Source organism: Doryrhamphus excisus, linkage group LG17 (assembly GCF_037039965.1).
Source record: "Doryrhamphus excisus strain RoL-2023G ecotype Guam linkage group LG17, RoL_Dexc_Guam_v1.1, whole genome shotgun sequence".
NCBI classification, from domain to species: domain Eukaryota; kingdom Metazoa; phylum Chordata; class Actinopteri; order Syngnathiformes; family Syngnathidae; genus Doryrhamphus; species Doryrhamphus excisus.
Window position 1 is genome coordinate 2,469,179 of NC_136373.1, and position 21,326 is coordinate 2,490,504.

A 21,326-nucleotide genomic window follows, 5' to 3' on the forward strand; every position below is an offset into this window, starting at 1 on the left:
GTTTGTATACCTTTACTTTCATTTTATCTATCACACATCACGCCTGACACTTTTCTCCACCCGTTCCATCCTGCCTGCAGTACTTGAAATTGTCCACCTTCTGTATCTCTTCTCCTTGTAACCTCACTCATCCACTCGGGTCCTTTTCATTCACACACATATACTACATCTTACAGCGGCTAATCTTCATTCCTCTCCTTTCCAGGGCAAACCTCTCTACTCTCACTACAAATCACAATGTCATCTGCAAACATCATAGTCCATGGAGATTCTTGTCTAACTGTTTGTCATCATAGCAAACAAGAAGGGGCTCAGAGATGATCCCTGATGCAGTCCCACCTCCACCCTGAACTCTTCTGTCACACCTACAGCACATTTGACCACTGTCTTACCGTCCTCATACATGTTCTGCACCACTTGAACATACTTCTGTCACTCCAGACTTCCTCATACAATACCACAGTTCCTCTCCAGGCACCCCCCGTCATAGGCTTTCTCATCATCTGACCTTCTCTGTACTTCTCTATTAACATTCTTAAAGCAAATACTGCATCCGTAGTAATCTTTTTGGCATGAGACCATACTGCTGCTCACAAATGCTGACTTCTTCCCTTAGTCCAGCTTCAACTACTCTCTCCCATGACTTTATTGTATGGCTCATTAGCTTTATTCCTCTGTAGTTGCCTCTGTAGTTAATTATCATTATTAACGCACATGTTATTATGCACTGAAAAAATAATGACATAATCAATACATTGGAAAATAAATGTAAATATACTACACAATATATTTTTGGAATCAAATTCAAATCTAGTGTACTGCAACTAAGGGTTATTGTGCCTCCTGGTGGTTGGATAGTGACACTTCAAGGTAATATTTATGGCAACATTTCACAAAATTTGTTCTGTATTGTCAGACTGACACCACAAATGTACCTTCTAACTGCCACACTGGTGATCCCACAGCCAGCCGCTCAGAGTCCCTGGTGAGTTTTTTTCCACTTTGCAGCTGCACCCCTTTTTGTCGAAGGGCCCCTCGGTTCCTGGCCCGGTTCACCAATGTTTTCCCTGGTCAGTCATGCCTGTGGAGCTTGCACCGTTCGCCCCTACAACCAACCTATGCCGGCCCGTTTCAGGTTCTGGAGCGTGGTCCTAAGGGTTTTGTGTTTGACATGGGTGGGCGTACCAGCGCATATGGTAACTGGTGAGGAGTTATTGTCGGCCGGGGGTTCCCCAGCCACAGCCGCCCCCCCAGGCACAGACAAAAGCCCCTGCTCACATTTGGTGTTCACCGTGGATGTGTACTGGGCTCGCCAGGGTTTGCCTCGTGCGAGCAAGTCCATTTCATCCGTCACTGGCTGCCCTTTTCATCTCCCGATTTGACCCACATGTTCTCTGGCTTTCCGAAAGGCCCCTCGTTAAACGTGCTTACTTGCCCCCACCCCAACCCCCTGCCAACTTCCATCCATTTTTTTCAGAGCCCACAGGCTAAAATCCATTGCCCTGCGCTCCCTAGTCTTTTTTTATGTTTGCTTTACCCTTCTGCCTTTGGAAAGTTCATAGCCTGTCCTGGAGGCAATGAAAGGAAAAACCCAACTGCGAGGTGGGCTCACATCACGGGAAAATCAAGAGACTTCTTGCCTGAAGACCGGTGGTGGTTGGCCTGCTTTGTGGGGGCCTTTTTGCAACCAGATTGAGTGACAACATATAAGTTGCAATTAATAGAAGCCTGTGAATATTATCATTCTGCCATGACAGCTCTATCCTATCAGGTGTCCTATCTAGTCACAGAGCATGACCCGATGAAGCCTGAGCAGCCATATTGCGATTGAATCAATGCCCAGACAATAACGCATGTCATTGGATCAGATGCGATATACTGTATATGGATGCATGAAATCATTATGCAATACTTTAAATAGCTTTGAGTTGCATTTTTATTGGTCACCAGGGCCGGTAAGGATAAATAATAACAATAACAATAACATTATTATTATTATTATTATTATTATTATTATTATTATTATTATTATTATTATTATTATTATTATTATTATTATTATTATTATTATTATTATTATTATTATTATTATTCATTCATTCTTACCGGCCCTGGTGACCAATAAAAATGCAACTGAAAGCTATATTATTATTATTATTATTATAGCTGAAATAAAAACAATATCATAAATATGTTATGGACATGAAGATGTATGCAACAACACTGCCCTCTTCTGGTGAAAGAGGAGAACAGCAAGTTTAACACCATCACCGGTAAATATTGCCTAAATATTAAATGACGTATATTATTATGCAGCATATACAATAAAATGGTAATTGCCATTTTTGGTGCACTGTGTATTTCGCCTTAGGGGGGTTGACGTTAAGCCCCACCCACCCCCCCATCCGCCTTTGTCTGCCCCCACACTCCCACCTCCGCAACAATAGAGGCACGCGCACGAAACGCGGCCGTGCACGAGACAACAAGGCTGGCGCAAAAGGATGGCGATGGCGGCCCAAGCCGTACGGTTTGATTGAGGAGCTCGAAGGAAACTTCAGGATGAGCGCACAGAGGCACGACGGACGTGATGTTCCTGTCGCCGAGACGGACTGACGGGTGACCATCAAGGCAATCATGCCGGTCCGGAGGGGTCACGTGGCGCCACACAACACTTTTCTCGGGGTGCTAATTCGGAAATTCGAAGGACAAAGTGAGTGGAGGAGCTGTGTTTAATGTGTTAAATGACAAAAATATTGACCTTGCGTTATTTCTTTTCGTATTATTATTTTGTATTTTTGTATAACACTGCTCTATGAATGTTTGGACTCGATAAAAGTGGCTACATCTCATTTGATAGAATGCACTGAAAATCAATTGATAACCAGCAGGGTCATCCCTGAGTACATTCCACCGTTAGCCAGCTAGCATAGATGGATTCCACTTTCCACCAGCTGCTTATAATGATCTTGTAGACACACTAGCTTTTGATAAAGTAGCCTTTTTGCCTTACTTAGCATACATTGCATACCAATTTTCACCCAATACTGTACCCACTATCAGGACAGGGGTCTTTGTCAGCACTTAGGGTTGGAGGACCCTCAGACATACCAGTTGTATCTCTCCATGTCAGAACAAGAGCGTAAGTGAGTGTGAATGACAGCACCTCCATCCCAGATAGCGCTAACCGCATACTCGGAGGAGTACTACTAGACTAGTAGTATCGTATACTGCAGTTCATGTTTTTTTGTTCACAGACAAGAATTTCATCATCGCCAACGCCCGTATGAAAGATTGCGGCATCATCTACTGCAACGAAGGCTTCTGCAAGATGACCGGCTTCTCCCGGCCGGACGTCATGCAGAAACCGTGCACGTGCGACTTCCTGCACGGCCAGTCCACCAGCCGACACGCCATCGCCCATGTGGCCCAGGCCCTGCTGGGCTCGGAGGAACGCAAGGTGGAGATCACGTACCATCGCAAGGATGGTGAGCGTTAAATAACCGTTTAACCGTTCTACTCCAAAAGTCTTACAGTGTTTCATTTGTTTCATTTGATACCGATTGGTGACGGTCTGACAAAGTGTTTGAAGGACAAGATGAGATGATGTTGTGGTTCCAAGCAGCCTGTCTACCTCCTCCCTATGGGAACGCGAGCACGTAGCTGCCCAATATCTAAAGAATTTCAAGCACGTGCTTCATATAATCCTTGAGCGATAAGCAAACAGCGCAGAGCGGGATTAGCTGCTGGTGTGGCGTTACTCGAACATGCGGTTCTAGTGTGGCATGAATCAAACACACAAGCACGGCGAAGTAGATAACGGGTGATGACAGGACATACTCGCTATGTCAAGGAAGAACTGGGATCTGGTCCTCCTCAAAGAAGAACTTTGGTCCACTTGTTTTGGCGGATCGGGTGTTTTGGAAAAGGCGAACAAGCGTATTCCTGTTTGAGTGTTTGAGGACACACTCGGGCCTGATATCAAAACATAACAGCAACAGAAATTCACCAAAAAACACACCATCACAACACCAAAACAATTATTAAAACAACAGAGGGGGCGTTCCGGGTGTGATGTCATTCCCTCACTCTGGAAAAAGACCAAAACTTTACAAAAGTTCAACAAAAACATTCAATGAGCGCTTTTATCATAATAAAAAACATCACCTAAATCATTCATTCATTCATTTTCTACTGCTTATCCTCACGAAAGTCGCGGGGCGAGAGGCGGGGTACACCCTGGACTGGTGGCCAGCCAATCACAGGGCACATATAGACAAACAACCATTCACACTCACATTCATACCTATGGACAATTTGGAGTCGCCAATTAACCTAGCATCAGCGCCGGGATGGCTGAGGGTGGAATTAAACTCGGGTCTTCTACCTGTGAGACATGCATGATAACCACTCAACCACTGCACAGCCATCACGTAAATCATAGTTACGCAAAATGCTCTAACACCAATCATAACACAAAACATTGTAACACAAAACGGAAAACAGGAAGCATTGTAACTTGGGCTGTCAAAAATAACGCATTAATGGCGGTAACTACTTTTTCATTTATTACGATAAATATTTTTGCGTAATTAATGGTAAAATATAACACGAAACGTAAAACAAAACATCGTAACACAAAAAAGGAGCGCTTGATTTTATCCAAGCTATATTATCGGACTTCCCGGTATGATGTCATCATTCCCTTATAGTATCAGCCCAATAATTATCATGCACAATATAATTTTCCAAAAATTCCAACTTGTTGTTTTATTGTTTCTCGTATTCTAAAATAACTTCTTGTGAATACTTCCTTTTGTGTTATCAGTCATCAGTAGAATAAATAATGCTAACGGCCAGCACCCGGTCCTGGCGTGGAGAACTGCTGTGCCATCTGGGTGAAGAGAGATTAGCAGGTAGCTTCCTAATCCAGGTAGGAAATGAAGTAGGGAATCAATGAAGTGGAAAATGTTTGACTTTGAAGGCTTAACTTTTGACACGCTGCTCTTGTGCAACGGTGCAGCATCACAGCACGTAATAAAGACCAACGAGAGGTCCATTTCTCAACGCAATCGCTCCTCACGCAGGCTGATGAGCGACGGTGATTGCGTTTTGTGTTATGACGTTTCCTGTTTTGCCGTTTTGTGTTACGGCATTTTGGGTTGTACCGTCTTATTTTTCCATTCTCATCCAGGATCCAAGTTCCTTTGTATGACGCATATTATCCCAATGAAGAACGAGGAGGGCCTGGTCATGATGTTCATCCTCAGTTTTGACTACATCCTGGAGAAGGACAGTGGCGACTCGCTGGAGAAGCTAAACCGTGCCTCCCCATCCAATGCCGACCAGCGTAAGACAGAAAACTCTTTCTGTGTTTAGCTAAAGCCACAATCTGTCCAATGTGGCTTAAGTGCAACTAAGCATTCAGAAGAAGTCACTTCCTGTCCGCCACTTACAGCAGAAGTCGTATTTGTCCTTTCATGCCGCTCTCTGCTTCTTCAGGCAAAGGTCGATTCTTCCGTTTCCCGGTCTTGACGCTTCTGGGCATCAGAAAGAAGTCCCTGCCCCTGGAAGAACCCAACGCAGTGATGGTGGACTCCCCTCGGCACAGCGACAGCTCGGCGACAACGTGTGACCGCCGACTGGCAAACCCTTGTCAGAGAGACAGTCCCTCCTACGCCAACGACACTCGCTCCCTCATCGCCCAAAGTCATCTTTCCATCCCCGCGTCTGATCCCTTGGATCACTCGTCACCCCAAATTCCTTCGGACGCATTCGGCACAGATGAGGCCGTCGTCAAGGAGGATCCACTCGGGGCCGCTTCACCCATCCCAAGCTGCACTCGGTCGCCATACGGAGAACGTGTATGTCAAATCCGGAGAGCTTCTTCCCTCCATAACATGGAAGGGTTTAGAGCCAACTCCAAGACCACATTCAAGGATCGACATGTCAGTGAAGGTAGGTCATCCAAACAGGTTGTGGTCAAAGACTAGTTAGGGCATCTCTTGTCTGGACTCTGGGCACCAGACTACCCACAACAGTCCAGACTAGAGCTGTCCTATCTAGTCTTTGAGCAGTAGCTAGTCTTTGTCATTGTAACAATGGTTGTGGATAGACCTGAACCCAAGATGGCTGATTATTTGTTAGAGGCTAAATTATAGATATATCCTACCTCTAGTCTTTGAGAATGTGAGCTCGGAGAAGCGTCGTAGTCTAGAGCCCGGAGTCCAGACTGGAGTTCCCATTCGAGCAGGCGTCATCAGTTCATGCTCAAAGACTAGATAGGAAAATTATAGGCTACAGCCCAGAGTCCAGACTAGAGCTTTCATTGCCGAGAGCCTACAGGCTAGACTAGAGATGTCCTATCTAGTCTTTATCAGCTGTAACAATGGTCATGGACACACCTGAACCCAAGATGGCTGATTATTTGTTAGAGGTTAAATTATAGATATATCCTATCTCTAGTCTTTGAGAATGTGAGCTCGGATAAGCGTCGTAGTCTAGAGTCCAGACTGGAGTTCTCATCCGAGCAGGCGTCATCAGTTCATGCTCAAAGACTAGATAGGACAGTTATAGGCTACACCCCAGAGTCCAGACTAGAGCTCTCATTGCTGAGAACCTAGAGTCTAGACTGGAGCTGTCCTATCTAGTCTTTATCAGCTGTAACAATGGTCACGGACACACCTGAACCCAAGATGGCTGAGTTGCACTCGTTATTTGTTAGAGGATAAATTACTGATCTGTCCTATCAAGTCTTAATTATCAAGGTTTCAACTCAATGGTGTTACAAATCCAATTCAAAACTACATTGCCACTTGGGTGGATATGAGTTTTTGAGTGGTCCTTGAACGCACCGTTGGCGCACACTGCACATGCTGTGTTTTCAGCCTTTTTCTGGCGTGTGTGCGGCTTCTCCGGTGGATGTTGTTCCTGTGTTTGTCCTTCTGTCTCCATCTTTGTCCGTATATTCTGAGCTTCTAAGAGTACGCCGGACTAGAGCGGAACAAAAGCCCTTTCCGTGGCGGTAGATTACATTTTGGAGTTGACGCAAGGTGATGAGGGATTACAATGCTGACCTGAAATATTCCAAATCGGCAGGACTTGTTCTCTCCCCTGGCAAGCCCCGAGGAGTACGCTCCCACCAATCTGACCTTCGGCGTGTGTCTGACACTTTTACTAAAGAAATGTAGCATTTTCAATGTGTTTTGTGGGCTTAATTTATATTTGTTGTATTACTTTTTAAAGTTTTTTTTCAATGTTTGTTTATTTTCATCATTTTTAACACTTTATTTTAATTGATTTCTGCACTTATTTTTTAAAGTCATTTTTATTTGTACAATTTTGTTGTACTGATAATCAGTTTTTACACTGCTTTTTATTTTAATTCTTTTTTACACTATTTAAATTAATTTGTATTATTTTTACACACACTTTTTTACACCTGTGTTTTTGTTTGTTTATGTTAATTCTTTTTACAAGTTATTTTAATTGATCTTTACACTCACTTTCACATGTCGAAGTCATTTTTATTTTTTATTTATTTGTACAATTTTTTTTTTACACTTTCTAAAATATTTTTTTACATCCATTCACACCATTATGTAATATGAGGGAAAATAATCCCATGCTGGTGGGATAGAGTTGAAATATTAGAGAATAAAGTAGTGACGTTATGTCTTCTATGATGGTGTGTCTCCCAGGGCCGCTCCGACGGATCAAGTCCAGCCTGCTGGGCTCCACCTCGGACTCCAACCTCAGCAAGTACAGCGCCATCAACAGGATTCCCCTCATGGCGCTCAACCTGGCCCAGGCCAGCGACCAGAGGACGTGCCCCGCCTCCCCACCGCTGTCCTCGTCCGAGAAAGCCATCCTGACGCCAAAGGTCAAAGACCGCACGCATCACGTTACCGATAAAGTCACGCAGGTATGTTGCTTTTGTGGCGAGAATAAACTCTGAATATTATGATGGGAATAAGGTCCAAATATTTAAAGGAGAAAGCTGAAATAGTTGGGGAAAAAATCAGCAAAAATTGACAAAAAATAGCGTGAATTTAATGAGACTAAAGTCCAACTATTCCGCAAAAATTGTGTACTCTTAACAGCTAAAAAAGGCTAAATTTTACAAGAATAAACTATGAATACTAGGATGGGAATAAGGTCCAAATATTTCAAGGAGAAAGCTGCAATAGTTGGGGAAAAAATGACAAAAAATAGCATTAATTTAATGAGACTAAAGTCCAAATATTCCGAGAATTTTTTTTACTCTTAACGGGTAAAAAAAAGTTTACATTTTCCGAGAATAAACTCTGAATATAATAACGTCGTTTTAGTTACATAAAGTATAAATATTTTTTGGGGTGTGGTCTTTTAAGCGAACCAATCAAAAGGTACAATTGTCGTTTTCAGGTTCTTTCGCTGGGCGACGACGTGCTTCCCGAGTACAAGCTCCAGAGCCAGCGGACGGACAAGTTCACCATCCTGCACTACAGCCCCTTCAAAGCCGTGTGGGATTGGCTCATCCTGCTGCTGGTCATCTACACGGCCGTCTTCACGCCCTACTCGGCCGCCTTCCTTCTCAACGACGCGGAGGAGCAGCGGAGACAGGAATGCGGGTACTCCTGCTCGCCGCTCAACGCGGTGGACCTGATCGTGGACATCATGTTCATGGTGGACATCCTCATCAACTTCAGGACCACGTACGTCAACATGAACGAGGAGGTGGTGAGCCACCCGGGCAAGTTAGCCATCCACTACTTCAAAGGCTGGTTCCTCATCGACATGGTGGCCGCCATACCCTTTGACCTGCTCATCTTCGGATCCGGGTCAGACGAGGTGAGACGGGGGAGGGTCGGGTGCCGAAAGACGGCAAACAAATAATCCAAACTCTTGCATCTCAGACCACCACCCTGATCGGCCTGCTGAAGACGGCCCGCCTCCTGCGTCTGGTGCGGGTCGCACGCAAGCTGGACCGCTACTCCGAGTACGGCGCCGCCGTGCTGGTGCTGCTCATGTGCATCTTTGCCCTCATCGCTCACTGGTTAGCGTGTATCTGGTACGCCATCGGGAATGTGGAGAAACCATACTTGGAGCACAAGATCGGCTGGCTGGACAACCTGGGCGTGTCCATAGGTGACGCTCCGATCCGTCACATGGGCCTCGGACTTTGAGCACTCGGTCATTCTGTGCTTTCCGACTCTAGGGAAGGCCTACAACTACAGTGACCCCAGCTCGGGGCCGTCCATCAAGGACAAGTACGTCACCGCCCTCTACTTCACCTTCAGCAGCCTGACCAGCGTCGGCTTTGGCAACATCTCCCCCAACACCAACTCGGAGAAGATCTTTTCCATCTGTGTCATGCTCATTGGATGTGAGTCAGTTAGTCTTTATTGCCTGCTTATTAATAACTCGTGCGGTTAAAAACACAGCAAAAATGCAAAATGCTAGCCTGCTACACTGAGAACTGACTCGTTTTTTCTGGTCCCTCAGCTCTCATGTACGCCAGCATCTTCGGGAACGTGTCGGCCATCATCCAGAGGTTGTATTCCGGCACGGCTCGCTATCACCTCCAGATGCTCCGCGTCAAAGAGTTCATCCGCTTCCACCAGATTCCCAACCCGCTGAGGCAGCGCCTGGAGGAGTACTTCCAGCATGCCTGGACCTACACCAACGGGGCAGACATGAATATGGTAGGAGAATATGGCATTTTCACGCAAAAATGACAATAATTGGCATTTTATGAGTAGAAAATCTGAATTTTACAAAGAAAATCCAAACTTGACAAGAAATGAACGAAGCTTATTGAAGTGTCTTTTTTTTATCTGCCTCGTCTCAAACGGAACAATGGCGCCCCCCTCTGGTAAGAGCAGGAGGTACACGGGTACATGTCTTCACCTTTACACCAAATCCATGGCAAATCCTACAATCATATTAAAAGAACACGTAAAAAATACATATTTTTATAAAAATGCATATATAATACACACAGTGGAACCTCAATATTTGTATTTTATTGATTACATTTTATTTTTAAAAAAATTTAGTTCATAATTTTTCTAATGTATTTATATACACTAAAATAAATATATAAAAATAAATATATGTATTTGTAAATAAAAAATATTTTATTTGTATGTAATTTTTTATTGATAAAATTTGTATTCTTTAATAATTGTAATTATTATAATTAATTACAGGAATTATACTAGATCTTAAAAAAATATTTTGTAAACTTACTTCAAAAATATATTTCATGATTTTATTTTTTGTTAAAAGATATTTTAAAATATTTCAGGATTTTATTGATATTGTTTTTGCATGGCTTTATTTGTGATATTTGATTATTTTATTGTATTTATTAAGAGTATGTAATGGTGCAGGTCCTGAAGGGTTTCCCCGAGTGTCTGCAGGCGGACGTCAGCCTCCACCTGAACAAGAACCTCCTGCAGGGCTGCAAGGCGTTCTGCGGCGCCTCCAAAGGTTGCCTTCGGGCGCTGGCCGTGAGGTTCAAGACCATGCACGCGCCCCCTGGGGACACACTGGTCCACAGCGGGGACGTGCTGGACACGCTCTATTTCGTCACCTGCGGCTCCATTGAGATCCTCAAAGACAACGTGGTGGTGGCCATTTTGGGTGAGTCCCTTTTGTGGCGCTGCTGGTGACAAGTCGGGACTCCCCCAACCTCCTTCTCTCTCTCTCTCGCTCCGAAGGCAAGAACGACATCTTTGGCGAGGAGATCCGCGTACACGCAAAGGTGGGGAAATCGTGTGTGGACGTGCGAGTCCTGAGCTACTGCGACCTGCGCACCATCCGGCGGGACCAGGTCTTGGAGGTGCTGGACATGTACCCTGAATTTGCTGAGCATTTCCTCGATAACCTGGAACTCACCTTTGACCTCTGCCATGAAAACTCCAAGGCATAGTACCTCCTTCCCACACTTCCCGAATATTTCCACGTACTTGGCTTATTTTTACTAATGTATCTTGAAATTTTGCTTCATTTCACAAATGTAGTATTTTAGCATTTTAGTAGATATTATTTGTCTTATTTCCAATAATATTTTTTTACACTTAGTAGGTATTATTTGACTTTTTTGCGTAATATGCCTTACATTTTAGTACATATTATTTTGCTAGTATTCAGTAGTGTAGCTGATAATGGAGTGTGTAATGTTTTGAATATTTTGCTAAGGTAGCTTACGTTGTACTGTGTATTATTTTTTGGATCATTACAATGGGAATGCGTTTGATCCGTGTGCCATGAACAGACGTCACCACCATCATCATCATCATCATCATCATCGTCAGTGGCGAGTCGGAGGACGAGAGCCTCACACAGAAGGAAGTCTCTCTCGGGTACGTTTTGGAAAAATGACCCATAAATGTCAATATTGGATGATTGATTTGGAAATCCCCGCCTTGTTTTGCTAGGCGGCCAACGGGAGGGGCCCGCTGTCGGCGAGCCGGGCCGCCGCTGGGGCTGCAGGCTCGACGGCCAGCACAAACACCCAAAAGGTGACAACATTTTCATGTCAAATAAATAAAATAAAAATACAGTAAAAATTATAATAAGTAAAACCAAATTAAAGTAAAAATATTTTTTTTCTACCAACAAAAGTAAATACTTCTATTTTTTGCCATGATCCCAAATAAATAAAATAAAATGCAGTAAAAAATTATAAGTAAATAAATAAAATAAAAATAGAGTAAAAATTAAGTAAAACAAAATTAAAGTAAAAATAACATTTTCTACCAACAAAAGTAAATACTTCTATTTTTTGTCATAATGCTAAATAAATAAAATAAAATACAGTAAAAATTATGAATAAATAAAATAAAATACAGTAAATTATAAGTAAAACAAAAATAAAGTAAACATATATTTTTCTACCAACTAAACTAAATACTTTAATTTCTTTCCTCAAAATGCCAAATAAAATAAAACTAAAAGAGTGTTTCTGCCAACAAAAGTAAAACTAAAGGTAGAACTGATTATTCATTAGAATGTGAAATAAATAGAATATATTTGATGCCAACAAAAGTTGCAAAAAAACTACAAGTGATGAAGTCTAACATAAAAAAGTGAAAAAAAAATGTCCCTTGTCCCTCCTCCTCGCCACGCCACGCTACGCCAGCCGGAAGGGACGATGACGCAGACCTCACTTATGGAGAGGCGGAGCGACGGCTGGACCGGCTGCAGCGGCACCTCAGCAGGTACGCTCTACATCTACTTCCTGTTTGGGAAAGAATGGTGACAATCCAGAAATGCATGAATGACAATATATGATCAATATTCATTCAATATTTTCATTAGTGGCGCCGACTATCCATTCATTTTTCAAAACTCCAACTAAACGCATTATTGCCTTCTGATTAAATGCATGGATTTGTCAAATATTTGGATATGATTATTTATAAGGCGGCTGTCAATTAATTGTAAGAAATGCAGTTAATCGCAACATTACCTCCTGATTAACTTGCTCTGATTTTAACTATTTAATTACTAGTGCTGTCACTTGATTTTTTTTTAATGCAATTAATCGCAACTTGCTGCCCATCGATTATTTTTTTAATCACATTACCTTCTGATTAAATGCATGGATTAAAAAAAACAACAAACAGTGGCCCCCTCAGGCTCTCGGTTTCAGGTGTCAGTCCACACGCTGTGAAGACCAGATACCTGACCCGAGAACGGATGCTGTGTTGCGGTCTTTGGTCTAACAGGCTGGAGTCCCAGATGACGGCGGACATCCAAGCCATCCTCCAAATCCTCCAGCGGCAAACCGCCGCCGGCCCTCCTTCCTACGGCTCCGGCAGCCCCGAGGACCAGAGGCCACGGTAGACTAGACTGTTGACCGGCGTCAAGTCCTGGGACTCTAAGAGACCTTGGCTTTCCTGATCCACACGGAGTCTTCCAGATGCTCACGTTGCCGGATGATTGAACCGGAAACGGACGTGAGGCTAGGCTCAGACCTCAGACCTGTTTGTGACCCTCGGCTTCCTGGGATCTGGTCCTTCGCTGACGTGGAGGGAAAGAAGACCTGCTGATTTTCTAACTTGAAAGTCGACACCATTTGTAAGAGGAAACAAAAAATAAAGCTTGTAAATGAATTGAGTCTTGCACCTAGTGTGTGTGGGGGGGGGGGGTAAATATTTCCTCCATGTTTGATATGGATGCTGTATGGTATCATGTACCCGGAAACGACAGACTCAATTGACGTGATTTTGCCCCGCCCACAGCGAGCGAGCCCGCCTGTTTTGCTTTGTCTCTCATCATCCATGACCACCATGATCACCGCCGTCATTTCCGGGTACATGATACCCTCTCGAGGCGCACAGAGCCCGGCTTTCCAACGCTTCTCGCCGGAGTTTGAGGACCTGCTAGCTCGGGTTAGCGCCAGGATTTCCAGGCAGGAAACCAGGAAACTCCAGGTGTTTTATTTCCGCTGCTAAGTGGCTGTCCGCCTGTCTCTGGTGAGTATAGCAATGTTTGTTGTGTCCGAATCAATAAGTAAATAAGGGTACAACAACAACAACAACATTGGATTAGCAGTGAAGCTACAGACTTATGACGCTTGGTACAAATAAATGCAGGAAATGATTTGGAATAAAAGTGTAAATACAAGTCACAAGATGGAGCAGCTCATCAAACATGTGCTTCAAGTTATGGAACTGAGTAGGATGCTAACTTGCTAATTGGGTCAAATGATGAAGTTTCATTCATGTTCATGTTAAAGGTTAAATAACTTAATACTGTTCATTTCAATCTAAAAAACATTATTTCACTCCCCATTACTTCTTTGCTGTTTTATTATTATTTTATTTATTTATTACTGAATGATTTATTTATTTTCTTTATTATTGATTTGTTTATTTATTTTTTCATCTTATTTTGTGTAGAAAAATAAAAATGAAGATGTTTGAGAACAGTGGAATGTTTTATCAGAGCTTTTCTTGTGGAAAACCTGAACCAAAGCACTGAAAAAGTGGAAGCAAAAGCATTGAAGACACTTTTTTAATTCTGTTTTTAATAAATGCGTTTTGTTTTATTGAAAACCTGATGCGGCGCAGCCTCACCCAGACCAAAGCTCCAGTGGCCCCCAGGTAAATTGTGGACATGATGTATAGTAAGGCATTTTTTAGGAGATGATCTATAGTAAGGCTTTTTTTCGACATGATGTATAGTAAGGCATTTTTTGCATTTTTTGGACATGATGTATAGTAAGGCATTTTTTTGCATTTTTTGGACATGATGTATAGTAAGGCATTTTTTGCATTTTTTGGACATGATGTATAGTAAGGCATTTTTTGCATTTTTTGGACATGATGTACAGTAAGGCATTTTTTGGACATGATGTATAGTAAGGCATTTTTTTGCATTTTTTGGACATGATGTATAGTAAGGCATTTTTTGCATTTTTTGGACATGATGTATAGTAAGGCATTTTTTGGACATGATGTATAGTAAGGCATTTTTTGGACATGATGTATAGTAAGGCATTTTTTGGACATGATGTATAGTAAGGCATTTTTTGCATTTTTTGGACATGATGTACAGTAAGGCATTTTTTGGACATGATGTATAGTAAGGCATTTTTTTGCATTTTTTGGACATGATGTATAGTAAGGCATTTTTTGCATTTTTTGGACATGATGTATAGTAAGGCATTTTTTGGACATGATGTATAGTAAGGCATTTTTTGGACATGATGTATAGTAAGGCATTTTTTTGCATTTTTTGGACATGATGTATAGTAAGTCATTTTTTGGATATGATGTATAGCAAGGCTTTCTTGCATGTGTTCCAACGTAGCAAATATAACTAACTAGCTCAACTGGTAGCACCACAGTTTCATGGTGCACGGACTTGAGGTTCAATACCTGCTGAGGCAGACAGTAATTGTTGCTCATTTTAACATTCCTACATCGTAGTCATCACCTCCGTTATAACATCATGGTGGTTGCTAGATGGCTAGCTCAACTGGTAGCACCACAGATTCATGGTGCAGTGGATTGTGGTTCAATACCCGGTGAGGCTGACTGTAGTTGTTGCTGATTTTACCATTTCTCTAGGTCCAGCACCTATCGTAATCATCACCTCCCTTATAACATCATGGTGATTGTGAGGCTGTTAGCTCAACTGGTAGCACAGCAGATTATGGTGCAGTGGATTGTGGTTCAATACCCGGTGAGGCTGACTGTAGTTGCTGATTTTACCATTTCTCTAGGTCCAACACCTATCATAATCATCACCTCCCTTATAACATCATGGTGTTTGTGAGCCTGTTAGCTCAACTGGTAGCACTGCAGATTAAGGTGCAGGTGATATTGGTTCAAATCCCGGCCAGGGTTGCTATAAATATGGATGGGGCACATTTGAATGGCAATTTAAGAATAAAAAATCTTGCTAATTTTTTTTAAAAAAACGCCAGCTGCCTAATCCATCCCTCTATCCGCCGGCCCCTTTTTTCACCGCCACCCCCTCCGCCATCACCTCCGCCCCTCCACGGCCTACTTTATCTTTTATGTTGACCTTTTCCAGCGGGACAGATCTCTGAGGCACATTCTTTCCCTAGCACTGTTATTATGGGGGTGGAGTCTTTCGTCGTCGTCTCCTCCTCTTCGGCATCTTCATCATCTCCTCGGTGGCATAATTTCAAGTCGTCCAGGCATCCTCCAGGTCAACCTTTCATGTCCCTATTAGCAAGTGCCTCATTGATCGCCAACTGGGAAGGCAACGCCCTATTTTTTGTAAGTAACCTTGACCGGGATTTGAACCCCGGTCCCCTGCACCATAAACCCGCGGTGCTACCAGTGGAGTTAGCCAGCTGGCGAACACTCGTGATGTTATAACGGAGGTCATGACTACGATAGGTGCTGGACCTGGTAGGATAGCAAAATTACCATCAACGACAACCGCCCTGACGGGGTATTGAACCAGGCCCCCCTGCACCATGAATCTGTAGCGCTACCAGTTGAGCTAACCATCTGGCAAGCCTGCTTGATGTTATAACGGAGGTGATGACTACGATAGGTGCTGGACCAGGTCCAGAAATAGCAAAAGGACTACCCTTGTCCTTACTGGGTATTGAACCGTGATCCCGTGCACCATGAATCTGCAGTGCTACCAGTTGAGCTAACCAAATGACAAAAATGTCAGCTACCAATGTCTCTATACTCTGCTGCATCGCTGTCCTTGTCTTTGCCCAGGTCTGTTGGTGGCCTCTTGACTCCTCGGCTCTGGTGCTTGGCCTCCCCGTGCCTTGGAGCTGTGGCACTTCCTCTCCGGGGGTGAGCTGCCCGGCGGGTGTCGGCCGGTGCGGTGGGGTGCCTTGATGCTCGCCTGCACGCCCCCTGCGCTTGCTTAGATCAACAATACTAAATCATCAATTTGACTTTTTTCTTGTAAATTTACTACAACTTTATTTCTCATAAAATGACCACTTTTTTATGACTTTTTCCCTGATTGCTCATGAGAAGCCATATCTGTCAAAATATGACATTTTTTGGCAAAATCGGGAAAAAGTTCAATGGGAATAATCATAACATCACAAGAAAAACAGGCTAAAAAGTGCTGTTTTCCGACTGGCAGTATGAGAAAAAAGTCATTTTTAGCGGCATAGACTGGAAATATGAATATGAGAAAGCTTCATTATGACAAAAACTGTATGAAAATGATTCAAGAAGAAAGTTGTTTTACATGTTTTACATATTAGCATTCATTCATAAGCCACAGGTTCTCCCTCCGGGAACCCGACTGGCCTTGGTTCCTGCAGGACTGGGACGTGATCCATCCGCGATTGGCTCTTTAGCGGGTTCTGGACTCACGGCTCCGCCCATCGGCAGGCGGCACTTAAAGGGCCATGGTGCACGTGATGAACTGTCCAATGAGAACACGGCTGGTTAAGACGGACAGGCGCCGATTCCTTCATTCATTGACAAATATCTGATAAACTGATATATGTTATCATTCATAATGCAATGATTTAAATGTTGAAGTTTTTTTTTCCTTTCATTTTTTAAATGTATTTTTCCAATAAAAATACATTCAAATTAAATTATTTAAATTGAGTGTTTCTGTCAACATAGATATAATATTAGAAGAAATAAAGATTTGCCACAATGCACCTTTTCTTCATGATTGTACAAATTTTAAAAATACTATTAATAAAAAATAAATAAAAACTAATAATAAATAAAAAAAAGTTCAATTTAATTAATTAATTCAGAAATGAATCTATAACATTTTAATAATTTGAACAATTTAATAAACTTATATACATAGTATAGTTTTGACATTTTTATAAATAAAAAAATTAAATTACATATCCAAGAAAATGTAACAATTAAATAAATTTCAAAATGTAATAATCTGAATAATATATATTTTTAAATATGCTATGAATAAATTGATTTAAATGATATTATTTCTATCAAATATGTAAAATGTGAATTTTCGCGTGCGACGCTGACTGACTTACGTCATCATAGAGGAAGTTGACAGAACCTCGCTGCATGGTATCTCTCCTCTTAAAGTTCTCTGAAAGAGGAAGATGCAGTTGGAGTGCAAGAAGAATAAGAAGAATAAACGACACAGGAACAAAAAAACAGGAACGTATTGAAAAACGGCGAGCCCTGCGTACCTGTGAGGGCGCGAAGTTTGACACAGCAGGCCACGTAGTCGTCGAAGAAGATGCGCCCGCCTCGGTTGTAGCGTTTCAGGATGGTGTTGAGGGCCTGCGGGCTGATGCGGTATCCTGGGGGGGGGCGGTAAAATACAATCCAGTCACCATCACTTGCCAGGGATCGGAGCAGGGCCAGAAAACACCCACAATTTGATGTTTCATGGTTTTTACTTTTATTGCTATTTATTATTGTATTACATTCATAGTTTTATTAATTATATTATTCATTATTTTGAACCAGATTATTAATTATTGTATTATCCTATTTATATATTTTATACTTTCTATTCACTTACTTATTTTTTTTAGAGTATTTTATTGTATTATATTTTAATATTGTTTTTATTTTATTACTATTTATAATTATCATTTTAAGCATGCTGGGTAGCTTGCAGGACAAAGTGGTCTGGGAAGTAAACAAGGTGCTGAAGTGGCTAAATGTGCTAGGTAAAGGTAAACAAGGTGCTAAAGTGGCTAAATGTGCTAGGTAAAGGTAAACAAGGTGCTAAAGTGGCTAAAGGTGCTAGGTAAAGGTAAACAAGGTGCCAAAGGTGCTAGGTAAAGGTAAACAAGGTGCCAAAAGGTGCTAGGTAAAGGTAAACAAGGTGCCAAAAGGTGCTAGGTAAAGGTAAACAAGGTGCCAAAAGGTGCTAGGTAAAGGTAAACAAGGTGCCAAAGGTGCTAGGTAAAGGTAAACAAGGTGCCAAAGGTGCTAGGTAAAGGTAAACAAGGTGCCAAAAGGTGCTAGGTAAAGGTAAACAAGGTGCCAAAAGGTGCTAGGTAAAGGTAAACAAGGTGCCAAAGGTGCTAGGTAAAGGTAAACAAGGTGCCAAAGGTGCTAGGTAAAGGTAAACAAGGTGCCAAAAGGTGCTAGGTAAAGGTAAACAAGGTGCCAAAAGGTGCTAGGTAAAGGTAAACAAGGTGCCAAAAGGTGCTAGGTAAAGGTAAACAAGGTGCTAAAGTTGCTAGGTAAAGGTAAACAAGGTGCCAAAGGTGCTAGGTAAAGGTAAACAAGGTGCCAAAGGTGCTAGGTACGGGTAAACAAGGTGCTAAAGGTGCTAGGTAAAGGTAAACAAGGTGCTAAAGTTGCTAGGTAAAGGTAAACAAGGTGCTAAAGTTGCTAGGTAAAGGTAAACAAGGTGCTAAAGGTGCTAGGTACAGGTAAACAAGGTGCTAAAGGTGCTAGATACAGGTAAACAAGGTGCTAAAGGTGCTAGGTAAAGGTAAACAAGGTGCTAAAGGTGCTAGGTAAAGGTAAACAAGGTGCTAGGTGGCTAAAGTTGCTAGGTAAAGGTAAACAAGGTGCTAAAGTTGCTAGGTAAAGGTAAACAAGGTGCTAAAGTTGCTAGGTAAAGGTAAACAAGGTGCCAAAGGTGCTAGGTACAGGTAAACAAGGTGCTAAAGGTGCTAGGTAAAGGTAAACAAGGTGCTAAAGGTGCTAGGTACAAGTAAACAAGGTGCTAAAGGTGCTAGGTAAAGGTAAACAAGGTGCTAGGTGGCTAAAGGTGCTCGGTAAAGGTAAACAAGGTGCTAGGTGGCTAAAGGTGCTAGGTACAGGTAAACAAGGTGCTAGGTGGCTAAAGGTGCTCGGTAAAGGTAAACAAGGTGCAAAAGTGGCAAACTAAAGTCAGCGTCCCACCCATGGAGCTGATGGCCTGGCTCATCTCATGGGGCTCCACGGTCCCGCTCCTGTCGCGGTCGAACATCACAAAGTTCTGCTTCCAGCCATTCAGAGCCATAAACAACTCCTTGAACTCGTTGAAGCCCATCTTTCCCGTGAAGTCCCTCTGGGAAGGCGTGGTGAAGGTTCAATCACTGATGACAGACATGTTGTGTGACGATACGTGAAAAGGATACGTCTAGCATTGCGATCATGATCCTGCAGGTCTCCAGGCTGAACGCTGCATCATGAAGAAAAAAAGTTTGTCAGGATTAGATTAGCCTAGCCTAGCCTAGCCTAGCCTAGCCTTGCTACTCACGGCTGTAGGTTCCAGTGAAGCCAGCCTGAGTCAGGCACCTTTGTAGCTCCTCTGCATCCACCTCACCGTCCTACAGAGAGGTGAGAAGACCACATGGTGGCGGTGTCTGTCCGGATGCGCTTCTGCTACAGGTACTGGGGGGTGGGGCTTACCTGGCCAGCAATGGCTGTGAAGTAACCCCACATGGGGTCATTGGCAGCTGGGGGTAGAGCACCGTATGCTGCGGGGTAGCCTCCTCCGTAGGGGGCATATCCAGGCCCCCGGGGCGGAGCACCTCCCATTGGTCCGCCCATGTGACCGGGCATTGGTCCACCGGGTATTCCGCCTGGTATCCCACCAGGTAGCATTGGTCCACCATACTTAGAGGAGAAAAAGGAGCACATTATGTGACGTCATCGTGAAATATGCATAATTAGCCATGCCACCAAAGTGACTGACGGCATCGGGTACTGACGGTGCACTTCCTGTTGCAATACTACTCGAACTTAAACTTACAAACTTAACGTGATATAAGCACTAAGTAATATATCAGTGTTTTCAAAGCTTACCCCAAGACGGAAGTTAAGTGGAGCAGGAGCACGTGAAAGTTAAATATTGTAATGTTGTCATTATTTGCACCCCGGAAGTCAGTGTTCACGACTCGTTTCTTTCCAAAGCACAGCTATAAAACTCGACATGTGATGCTTATTGTTTATATATAATTTATTTTGACAAATAGTATTACGACAAACTATTTTCACAAATAGTTTAGTAAAAACACAAACTGATTAAGAATGTCCTGACATATTTCGCAAGAGGAGCGAACAGGCGAACACGTTCTTTTCATCTACAAGTTTACGTTTACTTACCCCACCGTATCCCGGGTAAGCCATGTTAAGTTCTATTTTTTAATGGCACAAGTTGGTTCAAACAGGCTGTTTGAAGCGCTAACAGCACAGACTCCACTACTCCTTTGAGTTGCTCCTGTTCTACTTCCGGGAAAGACGTGTTTTTTCAGTCTTAACTTTATTGAAAATGACAATAAACCAGTCACAAAATTATAACTCAAAGTAGAATAAAGATATGGACCATTATCATTGTAATTATCTTCACGGTGTTGTACAGTAACGACCTTTCAACAATTCGTTACTGTACTTGCGTCTACGTTTTTATTTTTTGTACTTCAGCATCGTTAAGTTTCGACGAGCATCGTCGCCACTCGTTACTTTTCGTTTTATTTCGGCAGCCAATGGCTGCAAGATGTACTGCTGATGCCGCTCGCCAATCAAACCAAAGGATTTGAAGAAAAAGGCGTGTGATTGGTTCCTTGTGCGAGGCGGTCACGTAAACAGGAAGTGTTTACAATATTTGTTTTTGTACTTATTTTGTTGACTAGGTATCAGTCTCGCTGTTGCTGCGAGTTCAAATTAAACTTGTTTTGTTATCTTTAAAACAGTTTGGTATGAGCTAAATGAAGAAAGCTGAATTTATTAAAATTGTAGATTTGTGTTTGAATTTCTAATTGTGTGAGTTTAATGAACATAAATCATGAAAGGTGCTCAAGCATACTTAAAGAAGCTTCTCTTTCTGTTTATTCCAATTGGAAACTTAAACTGTGAACGAATATTTGCTCATTTGCTCTGAGCTTTGTAGATTGGTTCCTCCTGTCCAAACGTTCATCATGAACGACA

At 42.6% G+C, this 21,326-nt stretch overlaps 2 protein-coding genes and 1 long non-coding RNA gene across 5 annotated transcripts; 2 read left to right on the forward strand and 1 right to left on the reverse strand.

The window, feature by feature from the left end:
• Positions 1-2,434: 2,434 nt before the first annotated feature.
• LOC131137651 (voltage-gated inwardly rectifying potassium channel KCNH7-like) lies at positions 2,435-13,089 on the forward strand. Of its 3 annotated transcripts, XM_058085841.2 has the most exons (16): positions 2,435-2,710; positions 3,255-3,485; positions 5,192-5,347; positions 5,500-5,955; positions 7,698-7,921; positions 8,404-8,609; positions 8,688-8,829; positions 8,895-9,126; positions 9,197-9,364; positions 9,484-9,684; positions 10,372-10,626; positions 10,704-10,909; positions 11,261-11,348; positions 11,424-11,507; positions 12,128-12,206; positions 12,717-13,089. In XM_058085841.2, the coding sequence occupies exons 1-16, from the start codon at positions 2,635-2,637 to the stop codon at positions 12,832-12,834; spliced, it is 2,922 nt and encodes a 973-aa protein (XP_057941824.2). In that variant the 5' UTR covers positions 2,435-2,634; the 3' UTR covers positions 12,835-13,089. The 3 variants fall into 3 exon arrangements, with proteins under 3 accessions (XP_057941824.2, XP_057941823.2, XP_057941825.2); XM_058085840.2 differs by having other exon boundaries at positions 8,404-8,829; positions 9,484-9,683; positions 10,374-10,626; XM_058085842.2 differs by lacking the exons at positions 10,372-10,626; positions 10,704-10,909; positions 11,261-11,348; ... (1 more) ...; positions 12,128-12,206; positions 12,717-13,089 and adding an exon at positions 9,864-10,114 and having other exon boundaries at positions 8,404-8,829; positions 9,484-9,683.
• A 195-nt stretch (positions 13,090-13,284) lies between these two features.
• Positions 13,285-16,997, forward strand: LOC144901979 (uncharacterized). Its single transcript, XR_013630174.1, has 3 exons — positions 13,285-13,466; positions 14,064-14,096; positions 16,203-16,997. It is a non-coding gene; the product is annotated as an uncharacterized LOC144901979 (long non-coding RNA).
• Positions 16,387-20,638, reverse strand: gca (grancalcin). The gene is made up of 8 exons (XM_058085973.2): positions 20,505-20,638; positions 19,809-20,015; positions 19,657-19,726; positions 19,535-19,578; positions 19,317-19,464; positions 17,636-17,749; positions 17,474-17,532; positions 16,387-16,872 (listed from the first exon to the last, which is right to left on the reverse strand). Exons 1-8 carry the CDS (start codon positions 20,526-20,528, stop codon positions 16,846-16,848), a joined length of 693 nt encoding a protein of 230 aa, XP_057941956.2. The 5' UTR covers positions 20,529-20,638; the 3' UTR covers positions 16,387-16,845.
• Positions 20,639-21,326: the final 688 nt, after the last annotated feature.

Bases quoted from the DNA above. Each gene is read 5' to 3' on its own strand.
- LOC131137651 (XM_058085840.2), top strand. From the start codon at position 2,635: ATGCCGGTCCGGAGGGGTCACGTGGCGCCACACAACACTTTTCTCGGG. The intron at 9,365-9,483 runs GTGAGTCAGTTA...CTGGTCCCTCAG, and splicing joins CTGTGTCATGCTCATTGGAT to CTCTCATGTACGCCAGCATC. The intron at 11,349-11,423 runs GTACGTTTTGGA...TTGTTTTGCTAG, and splicing joins CAGAAGGAAGTCTCTCTCGG to GCGGCCAACGGGAGGGGCCC.
- gca (XM_058085973.2), bottom strand. From the start codon at position 20,528: ATGGCTTACCCGGGATACGGTGGG. The intron at 17,750-19,316 runs GTGGGACGCTGA...GCCCCCCCCCAG, and splicing joins CCAGGCCATCAGCTCCATGG to GATACCGCATCAGCCCGCAG. The intron at 17,533-17,635 runs GTACGCAGGGCT...TTCCTCTTTCAG, and splicing joins CAAACTTCGCGCCCTCACAG to AGAACTTTAAGAGGAGAGAT.